Source organism: Aedes albopictus, chromosome 3 (genome assembly GCF_035046485.1).
Source record: "Aedes albopictus strain Foshan chromosome 3, AalbF5, whole genome shotgun sequence".
In the NCBI taxonomy this organism is placed as follows: Eukaryota; Metazoa; Arthropoda; class Insecta; order Diptera; family Culicidae; genus Aedes; species Aedes albopictus.
The window spans coordinates 40,066,513-40,082,463 of NC_085138.1; the positions used below are offsets into that span (position 1 = coordinate 40,066,513).

At 36.7% G+C, this 15,951-nt stretch overlaps 1 protein-coding gene across 5 annotated transcripts in view; it reads left to right on the top strand.

Moving 5' to 3' along the window:
• The window catches only part of LOC109415725 (transport and Golgi organization protein 2), a 118,810-nt gene that overhangs the window by 91,786 nt on the left and 11,073 nt on the right, over positions 1-15,951 (top strand). For all 5 annotated transcript variants that reach the window (XM_062859148.1, XM_062859149.1, XM_029868609.2 and 2 more), the window contains exon 2: positions 570-1,313. In XM_062859148.1, the coding sequence (XP_062715132.1) occupies positions 676-1,313 (638 nt within the window). In that variant the 5' untranslated portion in view covers positions 570-675. The remainder of the gene's footprint in view (positions 1-569; positions 1,314-15,951) is intronic.

The window sequence follows — 15,951 nt, forward strand, 5'->3', positions numbered from 1 at the left end:
ACAGGTTTCTGAAGAAATTCTTTGAAGAATTTCTGGAGATATGGACAATTTTTCGTGACGCCATCATGGGAAACCCATGTAACGATGGGGAAAAAGCGATCCCCCAATTTCACCTCCTTGATGAACAGACGCTCGGGATGTACCTCCTCAATCTAGCTGAAGTCAGAAGAACAACAGATGCAGATGGCCGAAGTTTTTTTTTTATCTGTATTAACGAGATTTTTAGCCTTAGGCTAGTTCATCTCGGAACCCCGAAGTGAAAGATACATAGGAACTTGTTAGGACCAGAGCTTTTTCATTGCAACCCTCTTTCCAGATTATCGACTCAACATTTTGTGCCATTTATAGAATTCAAATTCAACAAAAATGTCACTCTCCATCTTGCCCCCCCCATATTGCTTTGTTTCAGGCTTAACACCAATTTCCCTATTTTAAATGTTCGTTGATAAGGCTACCCACAAAAAATGTAATCAACAGCGCGTTATAAGTAATCACCTTTCAAATCGAAATTGAGTACGATTGCACTTATTTACGCCTCGACTTGTTTTCGTTTCTTTTTCTACTTTCAGTTTTCGGTTGAATCGATATTTCCGGATAGCAGTCAGCACGTCAGCACTAGCTAAGCAGTCAGTCAGTCTAGTATAGTGTTGGGAGTGACCCGTGAACCCGGCAACAATGTGCATTTTATTCATCTACGTGAACAACAACGGGGAACCGGTTCCGGGCGAGTACCGATTGGTACTGGCCTCCAACCGGGACGAGTACTACACGCGGCCAGCCAAGGAGGCCGCTCCCTGGGACGAGAGCCCGTTCGTGATCGGAGGACGTGACATGGAACCAGGCCGTGAGGGTGGAACCTGGTTGGCCATCAGTGGACAAGAGGGGGTGGTCAAAATTGGTGCCCTGTTGAACGTGACCGGCGAGAGTAAGGCGAACGTTACCTGCGGGCGGGGTCCCATAGTGGCCAACTACCTGGTGGGGTCGCTGTCGAATGAGGAATACTCGAAACAGTTGCTGGCCAATGACAATTATGGACCGTTCAATTTGGTATCAGTTCAAGTGGACGCCAGTGGAGAAAGTAGTATTGGAGGAGGTGGTGTGTCAGTTCTACATACCAGCAACAGTCCATGCAAGATCGATCACTGCGAGTTGGAGGGACCGCTTGGGTTTGGAAATAGTACACTGGAAGTGCCGCTGGAGAAGGTGAAACACGGACGGAAACAGTTCGGAGACATTGTCGATAAAAGACTGAAGGTGGAATCGAAGGAGAAGCTCGTAGATGAACTGATGGGTCTACTGAGGAGCGAGGAAAAGTAAGTATTATGTTCTGTAAGAAATTTTGTAGAATATTTTGAACATATTTGAAAAAAAAAATATAGAACTTTGCAGTTTTACTGCTGGGTACATTTTCAAATCCTGGCATGATATCAATGTGAAGGTTATACCGAAAGTGGGGCGTGCGACGAATGAAGAAACAACGGTTTGTTTGTTTGTTAATGTATTTACGACACTACACCTGAAGGGTGCATTCGTGTCGGGCCAAATTCCTTTTGCAACAGATTTTATCCTATTTCACAGATTAGTTTACAAATTTTCGTATAGCCTAGTTTCATGTAGGAATTTCAATAATTTTTTGATAACTTCTTCTTCGTTATTCAATGCATCTTGTTAACTTGTTTCACTTATGCTATTTTCTCGTCTTTCCTTCTCATATTTTTGGCAATCAAGGATCAGATGTCGCACATCCAAAGTCGTTCCGCACGTTTCGCAAGTCGGTGGGGGTTCTTTCTTTAATAGAAAGGAATGTGTTATTCTTGTATGGCCGATCCTTAATCGTGTTAGTATACGCTGATCAGCTGGGTTTTCGCATATCAGTTGAACATATTTTCTTTTGAAATGCTTCCTACGCATTGTCGTTCGCCACATCCGCGATGTTCATCTGGCTAACATGCCTCTTCATGTGAACCTACATGCCTAACAATCTGGTAAGCCCACAGTGATTCTTTTACACAAAGTTGTTTACGAACATCGATTATGCTTTTGAGAACGTAGGGAATCGCGCCACTTGGGCGGTGGCTTCTATATTCGTCTGTTTTCCTTCCACTATAACTCAGTCAAATTTGAACCAATTGACACAACTTTTGGAATGTGGTGAGATAGGTATAGTATCTACCCGTGTACAACATTTCAAGTCAATTGGTTCAAAATTGACTGAATTATAGCGGAAAACAGACGAACATAGAAGCCACCGCCCAAGTGGCGCGATACCCTATAACTTCAAAATTTACCAATAGGATTCTCCAAATTCTAAAAAATCAACATCACTTCCCGAGCAGAAGAGAATAACAACAGCATAACAAAATGCGTTATTTTGGCAAAATAACTGCATAATGGAATTAGTAATTTTCATGTTATTAACATAACATATTGAGTTATAAACTTGTCTGTCATAAGCGGCAAAATAACAAGTCACATAACAAAAATTTGTTCCTGAAAAATCAATTTAATAACATGTTTTGTTAGTGGCAATAACAACTTAATAACAGTGAATTTGGGAAATATTTCAATAACAAATTTTGATATTAAAGAGTTATTAAATTAGTTAAAAATTAGGGTAAAAACTAACTTTTTTTACTCATTTTTGGGTAATTATTTTAAGTGTGTTATTCTATTTTTAGAAAATAATAGGCCACATAAAAAAAAATTTCGAATTCATTATAAAACTTACAAACATCGACGGGATTTGAACCTCCAATCCTGCTATCGTAAATTTCCAGTCGCCTTTACCAATGAGGCTATCACAGCACTTGCAGTGAGGGACGATAGAAGCTTTACTGGTTCTACGTATTGCCAGTTTCCCTATTCCCCCATTTCATGTTTGCCAGTCGCAGGACAAAAATAGACAGAGATTTGAATGCAAGATCAAACAACGAACCTCTTTCTCTTACCAACAGCGCTATCGCGGTGCGCAGACATGTGCACTGTAACACTAATAACAGTGGTGGCGTTCGCAGGGCCCGTCGTCGGCTGTTTCGGAACAAAGAGAATGACGAAAAAGTTGCTAGTCGACTATTTATGATTGAGCTTCGTCATGGGGTGCATTTTGGCGGCGACAAAGATCCTTTCCAGACGGAGATGATTTTATTTAATTTTTTGTTTTGTTCACGTTGTGAGAACGGCGATTATACACGTACCTACGTGAGCGAAGGTAAAAGGTAATTATATCATATGCCGATATGATTACTTCTGCAGATGCTGTTTAGTTTTATCCTGTTTTAGATTATTTTTAGTAATGAAAAAAGATATTTATGACATAATGTCAAACAATATATGATCGAATAATAATAGACCGAAAAAAAAAAGTTATAATAGGCAAATGCAATTATCAATTGAGCAGAATTGTCTGTATAGTTGACATTTTTATTGATTAGAATTATTTAGTAGGTACCATATTTGCTATCTCCACTCTCACTAACATTCATTACTTCGTAATACATAGTCTGTTCGATACTTTTTGACGTTATAATTAGAGGTTAGAATAGCAGTACATATGACATGACATATAATTTCAACTAAGTTTACTCAATTTTGAGATAAAAAGAACTCATTTGCAGATGTATCACTTTTTGAAGCTAAAATTTTACTTAACCTATAAGAATTGGGAATCGTAGAAAAGTGATAGGAATTTGGCACCGTAACGGAACTGGGATATTGAAAGAAGGAAATTAATACAAAGATAAACATATCAATAGCTATGATGCTATATTTACCCAAAACTCAAATTATAGCAATGAATAAAATAAAAAATACGGAAGAGTCTGATGAAATTTCTAGAAGTTACAATGCCTTTATTTTCTACTTCATAATATGAAACAGCAGACAATAAAATAAAGAAGGTAAGCTATGTAATGGTTATATCTGCGATAAATTTTCTCCGATTTTGACAATATTGATCTCATTTGATCCAGATTTATTTTTTCCATCAAAAACAAATCCGACTGAACCAATCTGGTCATCGCGAGTTAAGAAAAAACCCGAATTGCCATACACGTGGAATTTTCCATAGACCAGCTGCAATTGGCTTCTTTAGTGGTGTTGAGATAATTCCATATTCACAATCTATACATGCCAAACTGAGCCGAAATCCAAATTTTCATGAACTTTGGTGCCCGGGAACCTATTTAAAAATCGATTTAAAGTTTGTATGGGATCGATTTGTCGAATCACCCCTCGTCGCATTTCGTACTGGGCGGAGCTGTCAAGCAATTGCCCAGCTGTCAAAAGGTGATTTCAAAAAATCTTTTTGTAATTGAAGCTTAAGGTATCAAAATAAAGTTTAAAAAATCTGAAAAAAATCATACTGGCTTAAAAAAAGGTGCTCTTTCGAATAAAATCAAAAAATCAATATATTATTCTTAATTTAAAAAACCCAATTGGTGATTGGTACAAATTAAGTACCTTACCAAGAAAAAAAAAATGTTAAATTTAAATTTATACGTTCAATATGTAGTCCGTCCAAAGTCTTACACCGTACATCAAAACGTTTTTAATTAGATTTTGTTTTAGATTTTATAGAGACATTTTAAAATCTTCTCCTGTGTGGTAGGGATAGGATTTTTCAAAACACCATCGTTCTTCTTCTTCTTCATGCACCATCAAATCACCAATAGCATATCTGCCCAGCCTAGGCCCAAAGTATTGACTTCAAAGCAGTAATCATTACGAAGCATAAATGTCAATTTCTTGATTTTGCTTTGGCTGACCAAGCCAAGGTTGACCGTAGCATTTTCATAATTCAAATCTCAATTTGTTCATCGAGCACATGTTCTGTTGTGCTGCACGTGGATGTCAAAGCGTTTTCAACAGTGTAATTACGAAGCATGTTTCACGAGAGACCATATTTTTTTCAATACGCTAACTCCAACAACGCCGATATTAGAATAGAGGAGCTTAGAAGCAAAGGGGTGTAAGTTACAAAAACCCACTTTCGAGTAAATGAGCTTTGAAGTTTTTCACCAGTTTTTCATCCCATTCAAAATGTATGGAGTTTCAATATCAACCCAATTTTCTCTGATTTACTGTAATTTTTCTAATCATCATAAAAATAATCTTTAAAAAGTTCCTGTGAGCTTGAAATCTGAAGATTTTTTGATATGTTCAGCTCAAACTCGACAAAACGGTCACTTACACCTCTTTGCATCTGGGCCCCTCAATAGCATAAGGATATGTTCCAGAAAATTTGGACTTTTGGGAATACCGCATAACCCAATCGTTCTATTCGCATAACCAATCAATAAAAAAAGATGTCTTATTCAAACGAGTCGAAGTTCACTTAAATCGGTTCAAAGTTGAAAAAAATATGAGTACTTTTCAGTTTTGAGGGTAGCCGGATACGCTTCCGGCATTCTACGCAATGAAAAACAAGCAAAACTGCAGCCCCTCAACAGCAATTGAATGTTTTTTTTTTAATTTTGCAATTACATAGAATAAAGCTGTTTCCTTATAAACATTTTCTGATCTTTTACCTGCTATCCATCGATCTTTTGCTCTACAAGCAATGAAAAAAAACGAATACTTAATCAAATTTCTCATTTTTTGTAATATAGCTAAAAATTAAAATTATTTCATATTCTGATATAATTATGTTATTTTTGCAACTGATTATTTTGTTCAGTTGCAAAAATAACAAAGTTATAACAGAGTTTGTTCTGATTTATTTGTAACAAAACTAGTTACAAAAGATTATAATATATTTTCTTATAATTTAGTTTGAAAAAGTTTGAAACAGTCCATGTCATAACAAAATTATAACATAATTTGTTAGTTATATCACATTAAGATATAATTATGATATATTATTGTTATGTTCATCTAGTCGGGTATGGCCTCCACTTTAGCATCCTATTCTACATCATATATGACTTCGTGATGGCTGAGAATTCTATATATTTAGAACAACATGTGAGAATGCGAACTTCCGTTTCTCTCTTCCCTAATAGGTGTATTTTCAACTATTCATGTACTTATCTTTCAAATAGGTAGATCCGACTTCATCCTCTGGAACGACAGGGAAAACATGTGAAATACAAAATATTTCTGAAAAATCCCATTCAAAACCATCTACAATTTTGGATTCAGCTGTCTGTATTAGCTTCGTTCAAACAAGTTTATTCCATAAGTTTGACATTTTTATCATTGAAATTCACATGTCAAAGGCGGAATCTGGAACGTCCCTTTGAAAACCTTAAAAACCTTCAATATCGTCTGCTATGTTCTCGTTTAGATGTATGCAGGGTACTGCGCCACTTGGGCAGTGGCTGGTATTTTGGGTACTTTTCAGCTACAACTCAGTCAATTTCAGAAATTTAGCCAAACCTCGCGCCGCAGAGCAGGGACTTTGTTTTGTACACATTACAGCACCTCCATGTCACGTAATATACCATACCTCTTATCAAATGTGATACCGTAAGTGTACCATACTTTGCGCACCTAGGGCCTAACTTTGCGCACTTTTCAAAAAATCGTTAAACAGTTTTTCTGGTGCATTATGCAAACTTTTTCCCACGGAATACTAGCTAGTGATATGGGGCATGCACTTTGTCTCAGTTTGGATGTAATGATAAATGGAAGAGGAAGACAAATTGATGAGTGAATATGCAGTTGCTTTCCCTCAAATGCTGTAAATAACGTTGTAGAATGACGTAGGTTTTGTTTCAAAATTTGTTTTAGTTTAGATAGCAATACCATAAAGTATTTGTGCACTCTCAATAATACAATAATAACCAAACTTGTTCCACAACAGAATGTAATATTGAGATGTTATTTAAGGGCTGCATACCAATTGCTTGGTCATAACAAAATAAGATTGTCCAACAAAACATGTTATGGAAACGTAATGCCTTGATAATTCAATAATAACAAAACAAGATATAAAAACAGGTTTTGTGATTTCGTAGTTATTAATTTGATATTCCCCTCTGCTCGGGTTCTCGACATTACGTGAAGCAGCGATTAGGAATCGGAGGGTTTATGGATGTCCCCAAGGAGGAGCCTCTTCATTAATTGTGTGGAATCTCGTAGCTGATACGCTATTGATGCAACTCAGTGTAGGGATTGAGAGGGATACAGAGAAAGCGAGAAATAGGGCATATAGCTTTAGCAGCGGTGATGCGCCATCTGAAAAACAAAGCAAACGATCATGATGAAATGAAACGTCAGTCTTGTAAAGTATTTTGCACGAGTAAGTTGGATTACTCGTCGGGTGCATCCCGGGTGATAAGATCCGACCGATTGAATTGGATTGGAATTGCCATGGTGTCCTTCCGGCAGGGTGGCCAAACCTACCGATTTATCGGTAGTCCTACCGATTTTCGACATCCCTACCGATTCACAGACGCGAGCCCTGAAACTACCGATTTTTCAAATTTCCTACCGAAAACTACCGATTTTCCAGCTTGTTAATCAACAATGTTAAAATATCTTAATAATAAAGTTTTGGAACCAAAGATGGTTGGCATGCATCTTTGAAAACAGATCCAAAAACTTTAAGAATAAAAGAACTGCCAGTTTTTTGCCAAGAATTTCTGTAAAAATGTCTTCATAAATTCCTCATGGGATTCCTCAAACATTTACTGTTACTTCAGGTTTCCAAGAGGAATAATTCCTGCTAGGAATCCTTTTAGGATTGCTTTAAAGATTCTTAAAAATATTCCTTCAGGAATTTGTTTAGAGTTTTCAACAGCGATGCCTCTAGAATTGTATCTAGAGTTTCGTCCAGAGATTCCTCTAGGGATTGCTCCACGCATTTTTCCAAGAATTGCTCCAAATTGCTCCTTCTGTGATATCTTTAAGGTTTCTTCCAGATTTTTTTTTTCAGAAATCTTATCTAGGGATTCCTCAAAGTATCCCTTATGGAATTCTTCCAGAAATTTATCTTGGAATTCGTCTAGTATTAACTACTGAGATTGCTTAATCGATTTCTGTTACTGAAATTCTTCTTGGGATTTTGTTTAGAGAATTTCTCAGGCATACCTACATGGATTCCTATAGAGATTTCTCCAAAAATTTCTGCAGATAATGGTCTAGAAATATTTCTGAAAAATGCACCAGGAAAATTCCTCCGGGAATTTCTTCCTCCCAAAATACCTAGAGCTTGACCTAGAGGAATTCCTTCGGATATAGTTTAATTTTATCATTTAACATAAGTAAGCTACGTCTCTTTTTTAAGAGTTTTGTGGTATTATTTTTGACAAAATATTTAATTAGACGCTTGTAGAAATAATGGGGAATTGTTTTGGAATATTTCTGGTAGATTTAGTCGTACAAGTTTACAAGTGGTGGAAGTTTAAGGAGAAATTTCAAATAAACAGTGAATGTGTAATTCTTAAAGAACACTCTTGTCCTGGATGAAATTCTGCTCTTTTCAATAAATGCTGAAGGAATTTATGATGCTATTTTTTGGTGAATATTTTGGGTCAATTCAAAAGTTTTTCTTAAAAATCCTGAAATAACTTTTGCTTTGGTTTTTTAAACAAATTTTGAAGGCAATATGTAGAGCTTTTTAGTTACAGTATGCTCATTAAAATTCTGACAGTGATGTTTTTCTTCTGTACTTTTTATGACTAGCAGGAAGAACTTTTGACGATAAAGATTGAAAATTCAAAATAAACCTTTGGTGTCATTCCTGAAGCAGCACAAAATAAGCTTCAATGAAGTTCGTCTAATCTTTTAGTTATTTCTTGGAGTACAACGCAATCGAAAAACTTTAAACCCATGTTTTCTAAACCTTCAATCCTTATTTTCTTGAGTAATTTATCTGGAAATTGCTTTATGAGTTCTTCCAATAAATTTTAAATCGATTCCCTGGAAAAGTTTTAAGGTTTTTATTAATAAAGGGAGATATTAGTATATTATCTGTTAAGAATTTTGCCTGGCTTTTAAGTATACTTTGGATGATACGTAAAAGATTTCCAATTGACTATATATTTAAAAAAAATAAAACAAAAATCTTGCATGCTACTGTTAAAACTGTGTTAAGAACTAGCATTAAGTTAAAATTCACAAATACAAAGAAATTAAAAAAAAAACTGTTAAAACCTATTATAATAAATTTCTAGAAGATTTTCTTATAGCATACCATCAAAAATCCTTCCAGTACGCTCACTTGACAGTTGTGAGCAGATATTCCAAAAATATATATATGACGGATATTCTGGAGGCATTTCAGCAGAAAGTGCCTAAGTAAGATTGGCAGATAAAACTATATAGATCAATTCCAAAAGGAATTCTTGAAGGAATCCCTATACAAAACCACTGGAGAAGTTCCTGGAAGAATCCTTGAAGAAATCACAGGAAAAAGGATTACATCAAAAATTTAGAAAAGAAATTTCTGACGGAATCCTAGAAGGAATATCCCCACATAAATTCCTAGAGTAATCCCAGCGGGAATACCTGGATGAATACCGCAAATCTTTAAGGAATAAAATAGAAATTCTTGAAGAAGTTCATGGAAAACGGTTGTAGCAACCCCTGAAGGAATCTAAACGAAACTCTGGATACATTTCTAGAGGAATCCCTGAAGTAATATCGGCAAGAATCTCTAGAGAAATCCTTAGATGAATTCCTGGAAGCAAGGGCGTAGCCAGGGGGAGGCCGTGACCCCCCCCCCCCCCCCCCCTGACCGAGCAACTATATTCTAACTTAACCGAAAAACTTAGATGATCAGAGCTGTTTTTGACTAGTAAAAATAAAATTCTCCTGCATCCTCGTATTTTTTTAATGTATGCAGGAATTCCTTCGGAAATTCTTGGAGGAATATCTTCGAAAATTCCTGAGGGTATTCCTTCGGAAATATCTGGAGGAATTCCTTTGGAAATTCCTGAAGGAATTCCATCAAAAAATCGTGGAGGAATCCCTTCGGAAATTCCTGAAGAAATTCGTTCGGAAATTCCTGAAGGGTTCCTTCGGAAATTCCTGGAGCAATTCCTTCGGAAATTCCTGGAGGAATTCCTTCGGAAACTCCTTGGTCAGTTCCTTGGGAAAATCTTGGATGAATACTTTCGGAGATTCCTGGAGGAATTCTTTCAGAAATCCATAGAGAAATTTGTGAGGAAATCCTTAGGTGAATTCCTTACGAAATTCCTGGACAAAATAATTCCAAACTTCCTGGAGGAATGCTTTTGGAAATTCCTGGAGGAATTCCTTCGGAAATTGCTGGACGAATGTCATTGAAGATTCCTGGAGGCATTCCTTCGGAAAGTCGTGGAGGATTTTTTTCGGAAATTCTTTTTGGTTTTTTTTTTTGGAAATTCTTGCAGGAATTCCTTCGGAAATTCCTAGCGGAATTCCTGGAGGAATTCCTTCGGAAATTCCAATTCCTGGAGGAATTCTTTCAGAAATTTCGCGAGGAATTCCATCAGAAATTGCTGGACGAATTCCTTTTGAATTCCAGGAGGAATTCCTATTAGGAATACCTGGAGGAATTCTTTGGAAAATTCCGGGAGGAATTCCTTCGGAAATTGCTGGAGGAATTCCTTCAGAAATTCCTAGAGGATTTTTTTCGGAAATTCTTTTTAGATTTTTTGAAATTCCTGTAGGAATACCGTCGGAAATTCCTAGCAGAATTCCTTCGGAAAACCCTGAAGGAATTCTTTCAGAAATTCCGGGAGGGATTTCTTCGGAAATTTTATTAGGAATTCCTTCAAAAAATTCCTGGAGGAATTCTGTCAAAAATTTCGGGAGGAATTCCTTCGGAAATTGCTGGACGAATTCCTTTGGAGATTCCCGGAGGAATTCATTCGGAAATTCCAGGAGAAATTCCTTTAGGAATTCCTGGAGGAATTCTTTCGGAAATTCCTGAAGGAATTCCATCGGAAATTGCTGGACGAATTCCATTGGACATTCCTGGAGGAATTCCTTCCAAAATTCTTGGAGGAATCCCTTCGCAAAATCCTGGAAGAATTCCTTCGGAAATTCCTGAAGGACTTCGTTCGGAAATTACTGGAGGAATTCCATCGAAAATTCCTTGGCGAGGTCCTTCGAAAAATCTTGGATGAATACTTTAGGAAATTTCTGGAGGAATTCTTTCAGAAATTCCGGGAGGAATTCCTTCGGAAATTGCTGGACGAATTCCTTTGGAGATTCCTGGAGGAATTCTTTCGGAAACTCCGGGAGGAATTGCTTCGGAAATTCCTGTAGCAATTCCTTCAAAAAATCCTGGAGGAATTCCTTACAAAATCCCTGAAGGAATTCCTTCCAAAATTCTTGGAGGAATCCCTTCGCAAATTCCTGGAAGAATTCCTTCGGAAATTCCTGAAAGAATTCTTTCGGAAATTCCTTCGGAAATTTCTGGAGGAATTCCTTCGGAAATTCCTTGGGGAGTTCCCTCGAAAAATCTTGAATGAATACCTCCGGAAATTTCTGGAGGAATTCTTTCAGAAATCTATAGAGAAATTTCTGAGAAAATCCTTGGATGAATTCCTTAGGACATTTCTGGAAAAAAAATCATTCTAAACTTCTTAGAGGAATGCTTTTTATGATTCCTGGAGGAGAATTCCTTCGAAAATTACTAGACGAATTTCTTTGGAAATTCCAGGAGGAATTCCTTCGGAAACTACTGGAATAATTTCTTCGGAAATTACTGGAAGAATTCCTTCGGAAATTCATGGAGGTATTCCTTCGGAAATTCCTGGAGAATTTTTTTCGGAAAGTCTTTTTGGATTTGATTTTTGGAAATTCCAAGAGGAATTCCTTCAGGAAATTCTTAGGGGAATTTCTTCGGAAATTCCTGGAGAAATCCCTCCAGAATCTCTTGGATGCATTCCTTCTGAAATTCGTGGAGCAATTATTTCGGAAATTCCTGGAGGAATTCCTTCGGAAATTCTTGGAGGAATTTCTTTAAAAATTCCCGGAGGAATTCCATTGGAAATTCTTGGAGGAATTCTTTTGAAAATTCCTTCGGAAATTCCTGGAGCAACGCTTTTGGAAATTCCTGAAGGATTGTTTTTTGAAATTCCAGGAAGAATTCCTTCAAAAATTCCAGGAGAAATTCTGTTGGAAATTCCTGGAGAAATTACTTTGGAAATTTCCAAAGGAATTTCTCCATGAATTTCCGATGTAATTCCACCAGGAATTTTGCGAAGGAATTCCTTCAGAATCTTCCGAATGAATTCCTTCATGTATTTCCGAGCGAATTCCTCCAGGAATTTCCGTGGCAATTCCTCCAGGAATTTTCAAGTTAATTCCTCTTGGAATTTTCAAAGGATTTCCTCCTGGAATTCCCGAAGGAATTCCTTCATGAATGTCCGAAGAAATCCCTCCATGATTTTTCGAAGGAATTCCTCCATGAACTGCCGAACAAATTCCTCCAGGAATTTTGCCAAGGAATTTCTAAAGGATTTTCCGAAGGAATGCCTCCACGAATTTCCGAAGCAATTCCCCCAGAAATTTTCCGACGGAATTCCTCTACGAAATTCCTACGGAATTCCTCCAAGAATTTCCGAAGAAATTCTTCTAGGAATTTTCAAAGGAATTCCTCTTAGAATTTTCAAAGGATGTCCTCCTGGAATTTACGAAGGAATTTCTCCATGAATGTCCGAAGGAATTCCTCCATAAATTTCCGAATGAATTTCTCCAGGAATTTTGCGAAGGAATTTCTAAAGGATTTTCCGAAGGAATGCCTCCACGAATTTCCGAAGCAATTCCCCCAGAAATTTTCCGACGGAATTCCTCTACGAAATTCCTACGGAATTCCTCCAAGAATTTTCGAAGAAATTCTTCTAGGAATTTTCAAAGGAATTCCTCTTAGAATTTTCAAAGGATGTCCTCCTGGAATTTCCGAAGGAATTCCTCCATGAATTTCCGAATGAATTCCTCCAGGAATTTTGCGAAGGAATTTTTAAAGAATTTTCTGAAGGAATCCCTACATGAATTTCCAAAGGAATTCCTCCAGAAATTTTCCGACGGAATCCCTCCACGAATTTCCGAACAAATTCCTCGAGGAATTTCCGGAGGAATTCCTCTAGGAAATACCGAAGGAATTCCTCCATGAATTTCCGAAGGAATTCCACCAGGAATTTTGCGAAGGAAATCCTACAGCATTTTCCGAAGGAGTTCCTCCATGAATTTCCGAAGGAATTGCTCCAGAAATTTTCCGAAAGAATTCATTCACGAATTTCTGAAGAAATTCCTCCACGAATTTTAAAAGGAATTCCTCCAGGAATTTCCTGAGAAATTCCTCCATGAATTTCCGGATGAATTTCTTCAGAAATTTCCGGAGGAAATCCTCCAGGAATTTCCGAAGGAGATCCTCCAGGAATTTTCAAAGAAATTCCTTCTGCAATTTCCGAAGGAATTCCTCCTGGAATTTCTGAAGGAATTCCTTCATAAATTTCCGAAGGAATTCCTTCAGGAATTTCCGAAGGAAATCTTCCAGCAATTTCCGAAGGAATTCCTCCTGGAATTTCCGAGGGAATTTCTGCAGTTATTTCCGGTGGAATTCCTCCAGGGATTTTCAAAGCAATTTCACCTGGAATTTTCAAAGGATTTCCTGCCGGAATTTCCGAAGGAATTCTTTCATGAATGTCCGAAGGAATTCCACCAGGAATTTTCGAAAGAATTTCTCCAGGAATTCCTTCACGAGTTTCCGAAGGAGTTGCTCCATAAATTTCAGAAGGCATTCCTCCAAGACTTTTGCGAAGAAATCGCTCAAGGATTTTCTAAAGGAATTCCTCCATGAATTTCCGAAGGAATTCCTCCAGAAATTTCAGGAAAGAATTTCTCCAGGTATTTCCAAAGGAATTACTCCAGGAATTTCCGAAGAAATTCCTCCAGGAATTCCCGAAGGAAATCCTCTACGAATTCTCGAAGGAATTCCTCCAAGAATTTCCGGGGGAATTCCTCCAGGATTTTCCCGAAGAATTCCTCCATGAGTTTCCGGAGGAGTTTGTCCAGGAATTTCCGTAGGAATTCCTCCAGGAATTTTCAAAGGAATTCCTCCTGGTATTTTCAAAGGATTTTCTTCTGAATTTTTGAAGGAATTCCTCTACGAATTTCCAAAGAAATCCCTCCCGGAATTTCCAAAGAAATTTCTTATGGATTTGCCTTGAAGTACCTCCAAAAATTTCCGAATGAATTCCTCCAAAAATTTTTGACGATTGTCCTCAAAAACTTGTCAAGGATCCTTCGGTGGAATTCCTTGAGGAATTTCGTAAAGATTTATAAAAAAAAAACCTTAAAAATTCCTCAACGAACTTATCAAACAATTTCTCACGAAATTTCCAAAGGTATTCCATAAGACATTTCAGACATATGTTAAAAAAAATCCATTTTTAAAGGAATTCTTCAAAGTATTGCCGAATGAGCTCCTCTAGGAAATAAAAAATCACAAAAAGCATTTCTTCAGATATTTCCGAAATATTTTTTCAAGGAAGTTTTGAAGGATTTTTAAAGAAATTCCTTATGTAATTTCAGAAGGGATATCTCATGAGACTTTTAGTGGATTTTCTTCAATATTTTCGAAAGAATTGTTTCAGGAATTTGGGAAGGAATTCTCACAGGAATTTCCTGATGAATTCCTCCAAGATTTTTTGAAGGTATTCCTCAAGGAATTTTCGGAAGAATTCGTCACGAAAACTCCTTCGGTTCCTCAAGGAATATGCTAAATCTATTTTAAAGAAATTCCTCAAGGAATTCCCGAAGAATCTTCTAAAGGAAATCGTAGAAGAACTCTCGAAGGAATGTCTTATGGAATTTCCCAAGAAGCTTTAGAAATAAAGGAATTCCTCAAGAAATTTCTGAAGAATTTGTCAAGGAATTTCCGGTGGAATTCCTCATGGATTTTTGAAATAAATTCCTGAAATTATTCTTTAATTGATTCTTTTGAAAATTTCCGAATGCATTCCTCTAGCAACTTCCAAAGATATTCCTTCAGGAATTTCAGAAGAAATTTTCAAAGATTTTTTACCGGTAATTTCGAAGGAATTCATTAAAGGATTTTTCGAAGAAATTTCTCCAAAAATTTCTTAGGGTATTCCTCAAGGAAAGGAATCTTAGTTTGATTGGAATTTTTGAAAGAATTCCCGGAGAATTTCATAAAGTATTTTCTGGAGCTTCTCAAACGGATTTCTGGTGGAATTAAGAATGATATTTGTAAAGAATTACTGGGGAAATTCTCAAAAGAATGCATGGTGAAATTCGTAATAAAACTTCTGGAGGAATTATTGAAGAAATTTCTGAATGTATTCCCAACGTAATTACTGCAAGTTTTCCGAAGGTAATTTCTGCTGGAATATCTACATTAAAATAACCTGGAAAAGTTTTAAAGAAATTTCTGGAGAATCTGCTGGATAAAATCAATTTCATGGTGGCATTTGTTAAGAAATTCCTGAAGCAATATCTTGAGGAATTCCTCAGGATTATAATCATATATGATTCTTCCATTGAACCATTCCTGTTAATCACCCATAATTCATACTTCACTTTTATTTTTTTTAAATGATGAAGTATTTGAACTCCTTTTTACTGCAAAGTGGTTTTCAGTGTAAGGGCCCCCCCTGGCCGAAAAGCTGCCCTTGCCTGGAAGAATTCCTCAAAGAATCAGAATTTACTGGAGGAATCTTAACATTCAAGGACGCGCGTCCTGAAGGGTTAAAAAAGGAATCCCATTAGAAATTTATGAAGAAAACTTCACAGAAATTCCTGGTGTTAACTTATCAAAAGTTCCTGAAGGAATTTCAAAAGGCATTCCTTGAGAAACACCAAAAATAATTTCATAAGAATTTCCGTAAGAAATACCTCGATAAAATTGTTGGATGAATTCCTGGAGTTATCCATGGAAATAATCTCTGGAAATATGATGGTAGAATACAATGATGATGACCTGTATTATTTCAGTACTTAGTATCTCGCTTAGTATCATGTAACTATGTAAGTTCAATATTTTCCACGATTTTC